Source organism: Salmo salar, chromosome 25, assembly GCF_965601325.2.
Source record: "Salmo salar chromosome 25, fSalSal1, whole genome shotgun sequence".
Lineage (NCBI taxonomy): Eukaryota > Metazoa > Chordata > Actinopteri > Salmoniformes > Salmonidae > Salmo > Salmo salar.
The window spans coordinates 7926501-7945161 of record NC_138315.1 but is presented as its reverse complement, the minus strand read 5'-3'; the positions used below and the strand labels follow the sequence as shown (position 1 = coordinate 7945161).

Sequence of the window (18661 nt, the reverse complement as noted above, 5' to 3'; positions counted from 1 at the left end):
TTTTAATGAATATACTTAAACAAAAACAACAACACGACCGGCAAGAAAATAACTACCCACAAAACCCAGGAAGAAAAACCCCTACTTAACTTCTATGGGCTAGGTGGCACGTCACCGTCCCACTCTATTCAACAGCCAGTGGAAGAGCGTGGCGCGAAATACAAAACCTCAAAAATGCAATAATCTAACCACATTGTCCGATTTCGAAAAGGCTTTACAGCGAAAGCAAAAAATTACATTATATTAGGAGAGTACATAGCCACAAATAATCACACAGCCATTTTCCAAGCAAGCATATATGTCACATAAACCCAAAACACAGCTAAATGAAGCACTAACCTTTGATGATCTTCATCAGATGACACTCCTAGGACATTATGTTATACAAACCATGCATGTTTTGTAAAATCAAGTTCATATTTATATCCAAAAACAGCTTTTTACATTGGCATGTGATGTTCAGAACATGCATTCCCACCCAAAACTTCCTGTGAATTTACTAAATTACTCACCATAAACGTTGACAAAATACATAACAATTATTTTAAGAATTATAGATACAGAACTCATTTATGCAATCGCTATGTCAGATTTTAAAATAGCTTTTCGGCGAAAGCTCATTTTGCAATATTCTGAGTACATAGCTCAGCCATCACGGCTAGCTATTTTGACACCCGCCAACTTCGAGGCTCACTAAACTCAGAATTACTATTAGAAAAATTGTATTAGCATTGCTGATCTTCGTCAGAATGCACTCCCAGGACTGCTACTTCCACAAGAAATGTTGTTTTTGTTCCAAATAATCCATAGTTATGTCCAAATACCTCCGTTTTGTTCGTGCGTTCAGGTCACTATCCGAAGGGTAACGCACGAGCGCATTTCGAGACAAAAAAATACTAAATGTTCCTTTACCATACTTAGAAGCATGTCAAACGCTGTTTAAAATCAATTTTATGGTATTTTTCTCGTAAAATAGCGATAATATTCCAACCGGACAATAGTGTATTTATTCAAAGAGAAAAAGAAAAAACAGCATGGTCGCAGGACCGCGCATCTCCAATCTCTTTGTCACTAGGCAGACCACTGACAAACTGTGCTAGTATACTCTGCCCACAGACAGGAGACGCCTCAATCCGCTTTCTGAAGGCTTTAGAGAGCCAATGGAAGCCTTAGAAAGTGCAACGTAACCCCAGAGATACTGTAGTTTCGAAAGGGACTAGAAAGAAGAACTACAATTTCTCAGACAGGCCACTTCCTGCTTGGAATTTTCTCAGGTTTTTGCCTGCCATATGAGTTCTGTTATACTCACAGACACCATTCAAACAGTTTTAGAAACTTCAGAGTGTTTTCTATCCAAATCTACTAATAATAGGCATATTCTCTGGGAAAGAGTAGTAACCAGTTTAAACCAGTTTAAATCGGGTACGTTTTTTATCCGGCCGTGAAAATACTGCCCCCTAGCCCAGACAGGTTAAATATGATCTCCAATCAGAGGCAACGAGGATCAGCTACCTCCAATTGGAGATCAACCCAAACAACCCCAACATAGAAATAGAAAAACTAGAACTTAAACATAGAAATAGAAAACATAGAACAACCCAAAACACCCCCTGTCATGCCCTATAGAAAATGACATCTTACTAGGGTCAGGACGTGACAACACTTCAGGAGACAGGTAGAGAATCTGGACTCAACCTTAGACGTGCTCCAGGCTCCTAGGCCTCCTGATGGTAATCTGGATTTCACAGTCACGGCCAGTTCAAGGAGCAGCAGGATTTATGTCTCTGAGCTCCTCTCGCTCCTCAGAACCTGGAGTGTGTGTCTTTAATCTCTCAACTGAAGGTCTCCCTAATACCAAACATTCTATCTCGTTTCATTAGCTTCTTACATGATCTGTCCCCATTCTGTGAGTTAGTACATGGTACAAGTACAGGGCTTTCCAACCCTGTTCCTGGAGCATTACTCTCCTGTAGGTTTTCGATCCAACCATAGTTGTAACTAACCTGATTCAGCTTATCAACCAGCTAATTATTAGAATCAGGTATGGAAGATTAGGGTTGGAGAGCCCTGTATTTGTACATACTATCCTCGTACTCTATTGATCAGTTTCGATAAGACAGTTCTATTTCTCAACCATTACCCCAGGCTGTATATTAGACCTGGGTTTAAATACTATTTGAAACTTGCAAATACTTTGAGTATTTTCTTGTGCCTGCCTGGAGTGCCATATGGGCAGGGTAGGAACGTTTGGGACCATTTCATTACTTATGTTGCCCCAGGCAGGCTCAATCAGGCACAGTGAAAGTATTTGATGATTTTGAATACTATTTGAACCCAGGTCAGCTGTACTTACAGTGACATTGTTCAGTGTTAGTTTAACGCACATGGTACTTTTAACTATAAGATTGGGTCAGTAGACAATACTGTGCCATCTTTCAAATTGCAGTAAGCACAGTATCCTCTTCTTACAGGGCGAAGATGGTCGAGATGGATTTGGAATCGCAGGGCCCAAAGGAAGAAAGGTAAACAATCATACATTTGACAAAATACAATTTGCAACTGTTTGTACTGTATGTCCCTCATATTCATCTGTTCAGTCCAAGCTGTCCAATCTGCACCTAAAGAATTCATGTGATCATGTTGTATAATGTTGTCTGGAGCAGCCTACTACTTTTAAATATCCAACAAAATCAATCAATCAATCAATGTTCTATGTTATAATGAGCTTGCATGATATCTTAAATATATGCTCAAATGAACAGACAAGTGTCTTCCTTACAGGGTGATGAGGGCTTCCCAGGATTCCCAGGACCAAAGGTAATGTCAAGAACATAATCACTGTCAGATTTTATTCAGTTAAACTGAAGAATTGTTAAAATTAAGAATAGAGCTCCTTTTCACTCAAATAATCTCAGGTTGTCCTGTAATATGGGCTCTCTTGAATTAGTCACTTTTGACACAAGGGTTGTGTTCACTAGGGCACACCGTAGCAAAATGTGTTGCACTGGAAAATGATAACGATAATTTCTTATTAGACAAGTTCACATGGTACCTTCCTTTTTCGAGCCATTTTCTTCAGTTTCTTGCCAAATTAACATGACCAAGGTGTCTGTCTTATTGTTCCCTGTGACAGTTCCCACACTGATGTTTCTGTCACCATACAGGGAGCGGCAGGTGATGGCGGAACCAATGGCGGACCAGGACCCATAGGAAACCGTGGCCAGAGGGTGAATGTTTTAGCTGGGGTGGGAGACTGGGATTAGGAGTGCTGTGTGCTCTGGGAGTTTCTTAACTGCTATTATAACTAAAACAACCACTGATAAGTGTTTGTTTTACCTACCTCAGTTGACTGCACAGACTGTAAGTTGCTCTGGATAAGAAAGTCTGTTAAATGACCAAGATGTGAATGTAAAAATATCAGGGTAGAGTGTACCATATGTGTACAGTATGGGTCAATTATGTGTATGTTTGGAATGTAATCATACACAATGATGTTGTAAATCTAACTTTTTATGCTGTTGTATTGCTCTTATAGGGTGTTTCAGGAGAAATTGGTACTCCAGGTCAGAAGGGAGAGGTTGGATACCCCGGGCCTTATGTAAGCACTGACTTAACTGTACATCATAGATCCCTTTCCCGTACCCAGATTAATCCTGGTCCTGGACTGAAAGGCATGTTCAATCGACATTCTCCATTTAGAATGCCTTTTAGTCCAATACTAGGCTTAATCTTGGTCCAGGAAACCAGCCCCATGTGTTCACAACCCGGAGAGACCCTTTATAAACTTATTCTCTCCTTTGCTCTGTACAATAGTCCATAACTGCATAAAGATTCATTCATAGTCATGACTAATAGTCTAAGACTAGTTAGTAGTCTAGTAAAATAATTTAAAAAATAATTTAAAAAAATAATTAAAAAAAAAACAAAAAAAAAACATAAGTATTACGACCCTTTACTCAGTACTTTGTTGAATCCCCTTTGGCAGCGATTACAGCCTTGAGTCTTCTTTGGGTATGATGCTACAAGCTTGGCAAACCTGTGTTTGGGGAGTTTCTCCCATTCTCTGCAGATTCTTTCAAGCTCTGTCAGGTTGGATGGGGAGTGTCGCTGCGCAGCTATTTTCAGGTCTCTCTAGAGATGTTCGAGGGGGTTCAAGTCCAGGCTCTGGCTGGGCCACTCAAGGACATTCAGAGACTTGTCAAAATCGAATCAAATCAAATTGTATTTGTCACATGCGCCGAATACAACAGATGTAGACCTTAAAGTGAAATGCTTACTTACAAGCCCTTAACCAACAATGCAGTTTTAAGAAAAGTGTTAAGAAAGTATTTAATAAATAAACTGAAGTAATGTGCGATGACACAGGTTAGTCGAGGTAATTGAGGTAATATGTACATGTAGGTAGATGTAAAGTGACTATGCATATATAATAAACAGAGAGTAGCAACAGTGTAAAAATGGGTTGGGGGGGTCATTGCAAATAGTCTGGGTAGCCATTTGGTTAGCTGTTCAGGAGTCTTGTGGCTCAGCCTTGTCAATGAGAATGAGGGGCATGCATGGCCCACCTTTTCTTGTAGTCCACGATCATCTACTTAGTCTTGATCACTTTGAGGGAGAGGTTGTCCCTATAGCCTGTCTTATCGTTGTCGGTGATCAAGCCTACCACTGTTGTGTCGTCTGCAAACTTGATGATGGTGTTGGAGTCCTGCTTGGCCATGCAGTCATGGGTGAACAGGAAGTACATGAGGGGACTGAGCACGCATCCCTGGGGATCCCCCGTGTTGAGGATCAGCGTGAGATGTGTTGTTATCTACCCTTACCACCTGGGGGCGGCCCGTCAGGAAGTTCAGGATTAATTTGCAGAGGGAGGACTTTAGTCCCAGGGTCCTTAGTTTAGTGATGAGCTTTGAGGGCACTATGGTGTTGAACGCTGAGCTGTAGTCAATGAATAGCATTCTCACGTAGGTGTTCCTTTTGTCCAGGAGGGAAAGGGCAGTGTTGAGTGCAATAGAGAATGCGTCATCTATGGATCTGTTTGGTCGGTATGCAAATTGGAGTGGGTCTATGGTTTCAGGGATAATGGTGTTGATGTGAGCCATGACCAGCCTTTCAAAGCACTTCATGACTACAGACGTGAGTGATACGGGTTGGTAGTCATTTAGGCAGGTTAACTTGGTGTTCTTGGGCACAGGGACAATGGTGGTCTGCTTGAAACATGTTGGTATTACAGACTCAGGAACAGGTTGAAAATATCAATGAAGACACTTTCCAGTTGGTGCTCGGAGTACACGTCCTGGTAATCCGTCTGGCCCTCCGGCCTTGTGAATGTTGACCTGTTTAAAGGTCTTACTCACATCAACTACGGAGGGCGTGATCACACAGTCGTCTGAAACACCTGGTGCTTTCATGTATGCTTGTGTGTTGTTTGCCTTGAAGCGCGCACAGAAGTCATTTAGCTCGTCTGGTAGGCTCGTGTCACTGGGCAGCTCATGGCTGTTCTTCCCTTTGTAGTCCGTAATCATTTGCATCCCTACCACCTCTGACGAGTATCGGAGCCGGTGCACTAGGATTCAATCTTAGTCCTGTATTGACACTTTGCTTGTTTGATGGTTAGTCAGAGAGCATAGCGGGGTTTCTTATAAGCATCCGGGTTAGAATTCTGCTCCTTGAAAGCGGCAGCTCTACCCTTTAGCTCAGTACGGATGATGACTCTAATCAATGGTTTCTGGTTGGGGTATTTACGTACAGTCACTGTAGGGACGATGTCATCGATGCACTTATTTATGAAGCCAGTGACTGATGTGGTGTACTCCTCAATGCCATCTGAAGAGTCCCGGAACATATTCAGTCTGTGCTAGCAAAACAGTCCTGTAGCTTAGCATCTGCGTCATCTTACATCTTCCGTATTGACGAGTCGCTGGTACTTCCTGCTTTAGTTTTCGCTTCTAAGCAGGAATCAGGAGGATAGAGTTACAGTCAGATTTGCCAAATGGAGGGCGAGGGAGAGCTTTGTATGCGTCTCTGTGTGTGGAGTAAAGGTGCTCTAGAGTTGTTTTCCCCTCTGGTTGCACATTTAAAATGCTGGTGGAAATGAGGTAAAATGGATTAAGTTTTTCCCTGCATTAAAGTCCCCGGCCACTAGGAGCGCCGCCTCTGGATGAGCATTTTCTTGTTTGCTTATGGCCTTATATAGCTTGTTGAGTGCAGTCTTAGTGCCAGCATCGGTTTGTGGTGGTAAATAGAAAGCTACAAAAAATATAGATGAAACTCTCTTGGTAAATAGTGTGGTCTTCAACTTATTGTGAGATACTCACGCAAAACCTCAAGACTTCATTTGTATTAGATTTCGTGCACCAGCTGTTATTGACAAATAGACACAGACCACCACCCCTTGTCTTACTGGAGACAGCTCTTCTATCTTGCCGATGCACGGAAAATCCAGCCATCTGTATGCTGTCCATGTCGTTGTTCAGCCACGACTCGGTGAAACATGAGATATTATAGTTTTTAATTTCCCGTTGGTTGGATAGTCTTGATTGGAGCTCATACAGTTTATTATCCAATGATTGCACGTTGGCTAAAAGGACTGATGGTAGAGGCGGGTTACCCAAAGCCACTGCTGTGTTTGGTGCTCTTGGCTGTGCACTTAGGGTTGTTGTCCTGTTGGAAGGTGAACCTTCACCCCAGTCTGAGGTCCTGAGCGCTCTGGAGCAGGTTTTCATCAAGGATCTCTCTGTACTTTGCCACATTCATCTTTCCCTCAATCCTGACTAGTCTCCCAGTCCCTGCCTCTGAAAAACATCCCCACATCATGATGCTGCCACCACCATGCTTCACCATAGGGGTGGTGCCAGGTTTCCTCCAGACGTGACATTTACGCTTGGCATTCAGGCCAAAGTATTCAATCTTGGTTTCATCAGACGAGAGAATCTAGTTTTTCATGGTCTGAGAATCCTTTAGGTGCCTTTGGCAACTCCAAGTGGGCTGTCATGTGCCTTTTTCTGAAGAGTGGTTTCCTTCTGGCCACTCTACCATAAAGGCCTGATTGGTGGAGTGCTGCAGAGATGGTTGTCTTTCTGGAAGGTTCTCCCATCTCCACAGAGGAACTCTGGAGCTTTGTCAGAGAGACCATCGGGTTCTTAGTCACCTCTTTGACCAAAACCCTTCTAAGCTCGATTGCTCAGTTTGGCCGGGTGGCCAGCTCTAGGAAGAGTCTTGGTGGTTATAAACTTCTTCCATTTAAGAATGATGGAGGCCACTATGTTCTTGGGGGCCTTCATTGCTGCAAGAATGTTTTGTTACACTTCTCCAGATCTGTGCCTCAACACAGTCCTGTCTCGGAGGTGTGGGACCTTATATAGACAGGTGTGTGCATTTCCAAATCATGTCCAATCAATTTAATTTACCACAGGTGGACTCCAATTAAGTTGTAGAAACATCTCAAGGATGATCAATGGAAACAGGATGCACCTGAGCTCAATTTGAATTCTCATAGCATAGGGTCTGAATACTTATGTAAATAAAGTATTTCTGTATTTAATACATTTGCAAGAATTTCTGAAAACCTGTTTTTGCTTTGTCATTATGGGGTATTTTGCTTAGATTGATGAGGATTTTTTTTTCATTTAATCCATTTTAGAATAAGGCTGTAACGTAACAAATGTGGAAAAGGGGAAGCGAACTGAATACTTTCTGAATGCACTGTACAGCATGTCACATTATAAATAACCATAAATATACTTCTGTAACATTTACAGTCTTTGGAGGTTTGCCAAGTAGAATATGTATTGTTTATAACGTCAATATAATCTGTTCATTATTTATGTAATTGACACAAATAATGGTGTTGTTGTCTAGAGAGGTGCCAGGCCTGAGAGTGTAGCCTATTGCTTTGTCTCCTTCCAGCTGTGTCCGTCTGTTGTTCAACTCTGCTGTTTTTCTTCCCACAGGGCCAGAAAGGACCGAGAGGACCTGGCGTTGTGGTGGGAGTCCATTTATCAGACAGAAAACATTTTGTATAGGAAAAATTTGACCAAAGTTTACATGTGTGGAATATGTATATGTCTTAACATCAGTTTTAAATTGTTCCTTTTCTCCTCAGCAATGTGACTTGGTAAAGAAAATCAGAGACAACTGTCGTAAGTATAAAATGCTTACACTGATTAGCATGTAATATACCTTATTTAACTGATTCATTGGTGCCGAAAAGGGCGGCCAGGACCCCCCACTTTAATGTCACCCTCCAATTTTATGTCGTGTAAAACCACCTTAGATGCACACTGCATAACCCACCTCCCTCTCCTGCTCTGGCACTCATACACTTGACATAGGAGTATTAATGCCCCAAAACCTGTTTTCTTTTTCGTTTTATTCTTAGCTTGCTGCTATGGTCAGCAGGAGTGCCCACTCTACCCTACCGAGCTGGCCTTCGCCCTGGACACCTCCGATGGCGTGGGTAGGCCTGCCTTCAACAACATGCGTGACGCCGTGCTCCGCCTGGTTGGCAACATCACCATCGCCGAGAGCAACTGCCCGCGCGGCGCCCGAGTGGCCCTCACCCTCTACAACAATGAAGTTACCACCGAAATCCGCTTTGCAGACGGGCTGAAGCGGCGCGCACTCGTGCAGCGTGTGGAGGGCCTCCAGGCATTACAGACACGCAAACAGCGTAGCCTGGAGACAGCCATGAACGTCTTGGCGCAGAACACCTTCAAGAGGGTGCGCAGCGGCTTCCTCATGAGGAAGGTGGCCATCTTCTTTGTTAATGGGCCAGTGAAGGATCAGCGGGCAGTAAGCGCAGCCGCCCTACGCCTCTATGACTCCGGCATCGCCTCAGTGTTCCTGACCAACAAAGAGGATGGCCAGCTCACCAGAGCTCTGAAGGTAATGTAAAGCAGGTAAAGGAGCAGACAAGAGGCAGAAAAATAGGCTCTGTCACCAGAACACAGAGCAGGTTTATAATTTTGGCTCTGCTCTAATGTCTGCACCAGCATACTGTAGAATGAGGCAATGTATTCTGCATGCAATGTGGTAGTATAGATATTGAAATGTAGTTATTGTTCTGGTACCTGAAAGTAGTATACAACACTTAAAAATGAATTTACAGAGATGTCTTGTCAGCTGACCTGAACATGTTTTTGACATGTTGTTACCTCCTCTCTTTGTGTCAGATGAACAGCACTGGGTCAGCACTGGGTCAGGTGATTGTGCTGCCCAATCCCGGAAGTGCACAGTACAACTCAGCTATCCAAAAGGTCATGAACTGCCACATCTGCCTGGGTAAGAGCTTTTCTCATATCCTTAGAGACTAACTTCAAACAAATTCTGCAATGAACTGTTATTTGAATTCCTATGCAACAACCAATACATTGTGCATTCTTGTTTTCTAAATTTTTTATGGAACACTATTTATTTTTAATGGTGTTACTGATTTTCCCACACTTTCCTTCTGATCATAGTAATTCTATTGTAAGCTAATTGGATGCACATTGCCTGCCATTGACAGTTGCAGAAAATTGCTTTCTAAACAAATCCAGTGGGACATAATGAAAACCATAACAAGCCAAAATGCCTGAGCCCATTTATGTGTTCCTTTGTTCTCCAGACTCCTGCGCCCCGGACCAAATGTGTGACTATGTTCCCCCTCAGCAGTCAAGAGACAGGAGGGCCTCCACCACCGATGCGGACATTGACATGGCCTTTGTCATGGACAGCTCCGAGACCACCCACCTCACCGTCTTCACTGAGATGAAACGCTACGTTGCACACATCGTAGAGCATTTGGAAGTCTCGTCGGACCCCATGGCATCCATCCACCACGCCCGTGTGGCCGTAATCCAGCATGCACCCTATGAGTTCCTGCGCAACAGCAGCGGCTCACCCATCCTTGTGGATGTGGGCCTAACTGACCACCGCTCGGCCCAGGACATCCGCAACTTCCTGCTTGAGAAGACGCCCCAACTGGAGGGTGGGCGGGCGCTGGCAGTGGCCATCGAGCACACAGTGGAGCAGGTGTTTGAGAAAGCACCCCACCAGCGAGACCTCAAGGTTCTGATGTTGTTTGTGACAGGCCCCGTGGAGCAGGATGAGGAGCGGCTGGTTGCTGTGGCCACCGAGGCCAAGTGTAAGGGCTATTTCTTGGTCATCTTGGGTGTGGGCGAGAAGCTGGGTGCTGGGGACACCCGCGTGCTGACGCGCATGGCCAGCGAGCCGTCCGACGTCTTCTTCAAGAGGCTGACCAGCACCACGCACTTCTACGACAAGCACATTCAGAACTTTGGCCGACTGCTGCCCAAGTATCTCAGCAGTGAGTGCATTATTTTACACTGTTGCTGTCTATTGAGTATCTGTTTGATTTATGTTAATCTTGTATTCACTGAAAACAGGTTTTTCATAGACAAAGCAAATTCAATAATTAGATTGAATGCACATACTTGTGGACACATTGATTGTCGTTCTGGTTTTAATTGTGGAAACCACTTACAAACACCTTTAATGGCCTTTTTGTCAGGTTGATACTGTATGTGAACATTGTCCTTTTCCTCTTGTGTCTGCAGTTGAGAACGTTTTCTACATGTCCCCTGAAGTCTCCAAAAACTGTCACTGGTACCAGAGTGACCAGCCATTCCCCAAGTTCCCCTTCCCCAAGTCACACCACAGCCAAGCGTGAGTATTCAGATCATGTTTATCACGTGTATAGTTACTAAATTGTTTATCATGTTTGTCATGTAAATCGCTATATAGATAACTTTATGTATTGGTAGAATCCTATATAACATGTGTCAATAATCCACTCTGCGTAGGAAACATCAAAAACACGAAAAACACCAGGCAGTCCATCCAAGAAAGCACAACGGTACATGAAATAGCAGGGTTTACCACCAGTTCAATAAATCAATACCAGTCATGTTTTGTCTCCCGTGGTGGTTCAAAGACTAATCATTTGTGAATGTGTATGTTTTTATCTGTGTGTTTTTTTTATGCCTGTATGTGTGTATGTTATGTGTGTATGTGTTTTATGTCTGTGTGTGTGTCAATATGTTTTATCCCTAGACCAAGACTCAGACGAGTTGCACGTAGCCAATGTTACTTCCAGCAGCCTGACCCTGCGCTGGGCCAGCCCGGACCCCAAGCACATGGCCTACTTTAAGGTGGTGGTGACGCGCCTGCGTGACAACACACTGGTGTTGAGGAGAAATGTGACGGGCACGGAGCTCACTGTTGGTGGCCTGGAGAGCGCCCAGACCTACCACGTCGTGGTGACCACACACACCGCCCAAGGCCACGTTGCGGCCACCCACAAAGGCACTATTACTACCAGTAAGTCCATGATACACACCACAACGATTGTCTGGTCTGCTTAGGTTTTACCCGTTTTCCCCCAGCAATGGTGATGTCAACCTGAAAATCATCGTTAATGACAGTTTTGCCTGAGCAATTGATAGAAATGTGTATACTGTACAGTAGGCCTATATCGGTTTGTTTCGGAAAACCATCTTTCTTTCTTTCATATATTTTATTGGAATGTTTTTTGTGTGCAAAGCAAAACAAAACATGCCACCTGGTGGCAGACTAGCCACACAACATCCATCAATATCTGTATAACTGAATCCACTGACCATTATTATGTAATATCTGATTGGACAGAAGCAGCAGCAGAGCATAAGGTCACTGCCCCCATGGAGGTGACAGGTATCATGGCCACTACACCACTGGACAAACCAGAGATTGGTGAGTGACACCTGTGTGTGTGTGTGTGTGTGTGTGTGTGTGTGTGTGTGTGTGTGTGTGTGTGTGTGTGTGTGTGTGTGTGTGTGTGTGTGTGTGTGTGTGTGTGTGTGTGTGTGTGTGTGTGTTTGGTTTTACTATCCTTGTAGGGACTGAAGTCCTCACAAGGATAGTAAAACAAGGAAAATTCGGACAAGTAGGGACATTTCGCTGGTCCCCACAAGGAAAAAAGGCTATTTTAGGTTTAGGGTTAGAATTAGGGTTAGGGTTTAGGGATTAGGTTTAGGATTAGGGGTTTGGGGCTAGGGTTTAGGGAAAATCAATTGTTTGGTCCCCAAAAGGACAGTAGAACAAACGTGTGGCGAGGGTTGGCATGTGTGAGCGAGGGTTGGCATGATTCAAACCATGTTTTGGGCCTTTAAAAAGTGGGCCTTTAAAAAATGTGCCTTTTTAATCTATATTCAGAAGGGGCCGACTGGCCATCATGCTAAATGGGCTGGTAAATTTTTAGCCCAGTTGGCCCATCTAACTTTTTAGCACAAAATGCTCCTTATCTGGTTAATAATGGGGGCCTCAAGGAAAAATAAATCTACCTGAGGAATGTTTCAGTTGCATGTAACTTCTTATTTAGACTTTTTTTGGAAGTATGTACCAGCTGTGACGGCAGTAAATGACTATAGTTACTAATCGACACATCATATTTGTTGAGTTACGAACATATTTTGACATGATTAACCTTGAAAAGCTGGTGAATGGCTCTGCTCTGCTTATAAGCCACTATAAAGTCACCTTTGATTGCTCCAGGGGGCCCACATTGATTTTGTGTCACTCATATAGAGATATCATATGAAGATGGCATAAGTCATGGCAAAATGTGTAGAATTGCAAAAAACATGCTTTTAAACACAAAAGTTACTCACTACCCCATGACAAAATTTGTATGAGACCAAATCTCGCTTAAATCCTACAGTATATATAAAATAATATATGGAATTTAGCTGATGCGTTTACAATGCAGAAATATTGATGTGCTGCTCATAATGCTGTACGATCCTGGAGGGAAAAGTGTGTTACATATATGAAGCCCTATGTTGCTGTACATTATAAGTGATTATGGTTATACTTATAATATATTAGGAGTACTGATATACATAATTATCAGTCATTGTGTGTCTATAACTGTGATTATAATGCATTATTACTCTATCTTAGTGCATTATGAGTACATGTATAATGCATTATACATATGCGCTTCATAGAAAGTGTTGCCTATTGTCAGGCTACGGTGGAAAAAACCTGCGTCACATATAATGCTGTTCAATACGTCATCCAAATGCTTTGTGAGACAGCTGACATTGAAGTCACTTCCTCCTCAAGCAACATGTCTAGGTTTCAGGCAGGAAACCCTCTCAATTCAAGCATGATTTCAATTCAGTCCTCTTGCCCAGTGCTGTGGAAAACTCTGATACTAAATCTACACTGTAGCAGGTTAATTTCCTCTGTGTTCACTCTACAAACAATGAGCCCCTTTGTGTCTGGCAAAGAGTTCATATTATGATCTATAGTACTGTAAACTATATCCAAGATCTTGAGTTTGAAGAAGGAATGGCTTGTGGTAGGGAGTGCCTTCTCTCAAGTTGTCGATCATATTCACCATATTCATCTCTATTATGTTGCAATTTATTTCCTATTGGATCAACTGATGCAGTTGATTCCCGTGTGTCACACATTCATTGACCTGCCTATGCTCTCCTCCCTCACAGCGGCCTTGACAGGAGTGGAAATTTGTCAGTTCCCCAAAGAGGAAGGCACCTGCGCAAAGTTTGTTCTCAAGTGGCACTACGACCCCCTTAGCAAGAACTGCACACGCTTCTGGTACGGAGGCTGTGGCGGCAACCAGAATCGCTTCGAAACTCACGAGGAGTGTGAGAAGGCCTGTGGAAAAGCAGGTGGGTCTCACTAGTCATCATATCTGTTTCTGTGTGTGTGTGTTTGTGTCTGTATGTCTATCTGTTATGCCAGTGCCTGACCATCTATCTGTCCATTCATCCATCTAGTCTGTCTATTTGTACAAGCATTATATCTAGTCACCGGTGTCTGCCTGTTTGCCAGTCCGTCTATTTGTCGATATGTCCATCTATTTAATCATTGGTCTGTATATTTATATATCAATCTAGCTGTTCCGTTGTTACCCATCTGCTTTTAGTCAGATACGTTTATTGGGACTTAACTAAGCATGACAGGTTGCCAACAGTGGAACATAAACGGTTTTGCTTCCATATGGGTGGGTAAACAGAGGATAATGTACAGTAGTACACACCTTATCAGAGGTAGATGTTCCATCTGTCAATCCATCGTCTAAAATGTATTTCTCGGGGACAGACATGTTATTGCAAATATTGTGTATGTGTAAATAAATGCTCAGTGGAGTTTTCCTTCAATCTTGTCCTGAGGGCAGCTCTGCCTCGAGGGCAGAAGGCATGGGATTGGTTGGATGAAAGCCGTGCAAACAGCGGGCGGCGCTCACAGCGACGAGTGAGAATAAAAGGAAAGAGAAGAAAAGGCTCCCTAGGTGGTAGGTTGGTGGTAGAACGGGGGCGTATCAAAGTTACTTTGTATATGAGTTTTCATATTCAAAGTTGCTCTTTGGAATCTTACCACAACACCTAACCTTCACCAATAACATTTATTTTCTAAACTTAACCCAACCCCTAACCCTAACCTTAGCCAATTGGGATTACTTGTCACATTTCATGCCTAACCATAACCAAACACGTGTTTCTGCCGTTGAGGCGGACCTGCCCTCAGAACAAGATAAATGAAATGCAGGTAGAATTGTTTTTGTTTAAAAATCATGTCTGTCTTCTTTCCTGCTTTTCACCGACAGCACCTGTCAACCAAGGAGTCATTGCCGCAATAAAAACGTAGGAGGACATTGATTCATTCTCAACATATACCTCTACCGAGGAGATTCTGAGGAAAATCAACAAAAATGGCCAACGAGAAGCTATACCAAAGGAGAGGTGGCTGCACTGGATTCCACAAACAGCATTTGATCAAAATAAGTATTGAAGTAGTCTATATCACAAAAAGAAAGAAAGCAAATCAATTTGCTGCATGATTTTTCCTACTGGTGCTATATAGTGTTTTTATTTTATTTTTCTCTCTGGTTGAGTTGCGGAGTACATCCAGTGTTTGTAATGTAACATTTCCGGAACAGTTACAGAATATGTTTTTCATTAAAAAGTTAAACTCATAATTTTATTAAGTAATGTGTATGAATATCTTGGGACATAGATTATCAATAAATCCTTATTTACATACGCACCTGCACATACACTCACAGGTCCACAATGACTTTGAAAGAGTCATCATACTTTTATATTACTTCTCTATATCCCCCAATACAGACTTTCATCACCATGCAGATGTTTACACAAGTCCAATCTAGCAGTGTGTATATAATAACATTTAAACCAATTTCTCAGCATGGAAAGGAATTCATCATGTAATGTAAATGCACTTCTGGAACCACTGCCTCAAACACACAAGTTCCAGTTTTTGAATATGGAATGTACTTATCAAGTTGTTAGTGTTTTTTTGTTTTGTTTTACTTAACTTTGTGTTTCATCTGGGAACGGGGGAAATAAACATTTATTAGACTTTCTAATAAACTTGAGCATTGGATTTCTTCTTTTTGCTACATGACTCAGTTTGAGAGCAAAGCTCTTTACTGTCCCTGGAGACTGTGAAATGTTAGACTGACCAAAAAAGAGAGAGGACAAAAGCCAAAAAAACAAAGACCTAACAGAGTGAGAGATCCTGTGTGTGAGTGTGTGTGCGTGCGTGCTTCTGTGTGAGTGTGTGCGTGTGTGTGTGCGATACTGACGCAACATAGGATAGTTTTTAGATAATTCATGAGAGGAGTGGGAAAAGGCCAAAGCAAAGCACTTACTGTCAAACAGAAGTCATTTGAGGCAAGGGATTGATCACCTAACCACTATAGAAATCCAGATGATATACTCTAGGTGAAATAGACCTACTAGGCACCATTTAAGTATTATGTTCCACTGTTGAAGATATAATTGCCATGGTATGATTGGCTTTATACTGTGCTCATTAAGTTGCTGCACTCATCTAAGTGATCAAATTCTTGTTAATTGTGACAAGCGAAAGTATTTCTCTGTGGTCTATTATACATTTTTATCACAACATCAACCTGTCTTGACTGGTCTAGCTAAGTATGACTGGTACAGTAGACCATACTTTATTCTTCTGAGGCTAAATGGATGAGAGACACTGAACCTTGCCTGTCACAGGCAGAGATAACGCTGGCCAAATAGTTTGCAGGGACCCTCTGTAAATGAGAATGTGTTCTCAGTCGACTTACTTGGTAAAATAAGGGTTAAATAAAAATAAATAAAAATCTTTGTAACACTAAGACTGCACTTTCATGCTGGCTGCCTGTGTAGAAACGGGTCAAGTCCAAGGAGCTCAAACTGTTCTGGGGACTGTGGAGGAGGAAAGGTGATTTATGAATTTGGGCTCAGTAGTGTTAGAGAAGGGGTCCAGTGACCCCCCTAACTCAGCACAATAACTCCAGATGTTCTACCTCTGCAGTTGTTTTGATGGCCAAGATATGACTGTTCCCTTCACAAAAATCCTCCTTAAAAACGCAAAACAATTAAGCCCTGTCGCAAATGAGACATTTGGATCAGGGAATGAGGGGAAAGGCATCCAACTCCCTAACCTCTTTTTAATGTTGATCACTATGGTAACTCAACAAGCAACAGTGTCACAACATATTGACTGAACTTTCTGTGAGAAGAATTGATCAAATGATTACTGGAAGGAGAAGTTGTTTTTTGATTGGATCTTTCAGGACTGCCCATGTTTTATATTTAAAAAAATTGTGTTTAGACTAAGTACGTTATCAAACAGTAGAATTATAGTACTGTAATTGTTATACTTATACATGTAATCTGGATAAGCTTATAAACATGTAATAGTGTACACTTTCTGAGTAAGCCCTGTTGGCCGTGTGGGACTATTGTACAGTACCTCAAGGAAAATGACCTCATGGCTGTGATCTATTTGCTGATGAGGGAGTGTTGAGATATCCCATGCGAAGTGTGCAGAGGCTTACTTGTCACAAAGCACTTATTAAAATACGTGCTTGGTGACTTTATGTAACCATTCGCTTAGCATGCATTCACTAGTGAACAGTCTCCACTCAAATTAGCTGCTGGCAATTAGAAGTGAGACATGGGGTGTACTCACTAGGGACCAAAAGGAATCAAATGGGCTGAAACTGGGAGAGACTAATGTGAATTTGTCTGTTTGCAAAACATTTTGCTACAGTGTGCACTAATGAATGGAGCTGTTTATATGAGGAGTGTGGCGTACCGTTATTTTATTCTTCAGAATGTTCAGGTTAGTTTTGTAAAGCAAATCAAAAACTGTTAAACTGTTCTCAACAGCTGTGTGTCTAATGGCATGGAATCAAACACCACACACACACACAAACCATTATGCACTCTGGCACATACAGACATACTGGATACAAGCCTCCTTCTGTTTTCCAGTTGGGTTTGCTCACGCAAGCTTTTTGTGCTTGCTCTGCATTCTCTTTGTTTGTAAAAGCATCCCCATCCTGAATAACACATTTAATGTCCACTGATCAATAGTTTAAGCTGTGATAAATAACCAGCATGTGTTCCAAGTGTTGCCTCTTATAGCTCATCCAAGAGAGGCTCACACAGCTTGACAAACACATGCACAGACTCCCAGTGCAGTTACGTGAACTTGATGAGCAGCGTGTGGATTTCACAGTGACAGATGCATTGTTTTGTGTTGTTTTCCCCAACATATTTTCCTGTGCTGCCACAGCTGAGCCCAAGCTAGCTAGCTCCTCCATGGTTCTCCAAGAGTTGTGGTTTGTCCTCAGAGAGTTGTCAGCCGTCCATGTAGAACAGAAACGAGGGCCACGCCAGACTGGCACCAACCATGTCAGAGTTTCCGTTGGGCATGATGAGTGACTAAGCGTTGTACTGCTGTGCATTCAGCGTGGGCCAAAGAAAACGTCCCTCTCCTTGTCACTATGCCACCACCGTCTACCGAATTATCTCCCTTTACTAAAAACATCCACCCTCAGCGCTATTAACCTCACTTTATCATGGTCTTGGTTTCCAGTTGACAGTGTAAGTGACAGGGTTCACAGAGAACTGCGTTCAAAACCATAGAATTAGTCATTTTTCTGTCTACAACCACGGTCGCCTACTAGTTCTCCGTATTTCGAAAGGCAGGTGTGTGACTAACCTCAGTGTGGGGAGTTTGCATCATCATCCTGTCACAGAGTGCCGACAATTGGTCATTTCATTGCAATTCCAGCCATTATAAGTCATGGTAAATGTTGTGATGAATGTTCGTAGGGGACTAATGACACCAAGTAGGGTAACACTTTATTTGGATAGTCCATCTGTAGATGCTCTACAGCAGGGGTGTCAAACTCATTTCATGGAGGCATGGTGTCTGCTGGTTTTTGTTTTTTCCTTTCAATTGAGACCTAGGCAACCAGGTGAGGGGAGTTCTCTACTAATCAGTGACCTTAATTCATCAGTCAAGTACAAGGGAGGAGCGAAAACTCACAGACACTCTGCCCTCCGTGGAAAGAGTTTGACATATGCTCTACAGACAATCAGTAATAACATGTCAACAGCATGTCTTTAGCCTTTCAGTAATATTTTAACAGTATATCCCATCACTTGCACAAATATCAAGCCCATTTATAGATGATCTACAAACAATCAGGAGACTATGAGCAGCATCTCAACTGAAAATCAGTTACAATTTAACAGCATATGTGTTGTCATTCTAGTAACTATCTGTATACAGTATACGCTTTGGGACTATCCAAATAAAGTGAAAAACAAGT

At 42.5% G+C, this 18661-nt stretch overlaps 1 protein-coding gene across 1 annotated transcript in view; it reads left to right on the top strand.

Moving 5' to 3' along the window:
* Window positions 1–15401, top strand: part of LOC106586061 (collagen alpha-3(VI) chain) — a 32912-nt gene extending 17511 nt beyond the window's left edge. Inside the window, exons 20-35 of the mRNA XM_082968851.1 lie at window positions 2472–2522; window positions 2782–2817; window positions 3165–3227; window positions 3536–3598; window positions 7950–7982; window positions 8102–8138; window positions 8378–8883; window positions 9171–9279; window positions 9605–10306; window positions 10557–10665; window positions 10803–10855; window positions 11053–11319; window positions 11647–11730; window positions 13491–13676; window positions 14186–14302; window positions 14615–15401. Of these exons, the coding sequence (XP_082824977.1) occupies window positions 2472–2522; window positions 2782–2817; window positions 3165–3227; window positions 3536–3598; window positions 7950–7982; window positions 8102–8138; window positions 8378–8883; window positions 9171–9279; window positions 9605–10306; window positions 10557–10665; window positions 10803–10855; window positions 11053–11319; window positions 11647–11730; window positions 13491–13676; window positions 14186–14302; window positions 14615–14655 (2457 nt within the window). The 3' untranslated portion in view covers window positions 14656–15401. The remainder of the gene's footprint in view (window positions 1–2471; window positions 2523–2781; window positions 2818–3164; window positions 3228–3535; window positions 3599–7949; window positions 7983–8101; window positions 8139–8377; window positions 8884–9170; window positions 9280–9604; window positions 10307–10556; window positions 10666–10802; window positions 10856–11052; window positions 11320–11646; window positions 11731–13490; window positions 13677–14185; window positions 14303–14614) is intronic.
* The last annotated feature ends 3260 nt before the right edge of the window (window positions 15402–18661 follow it).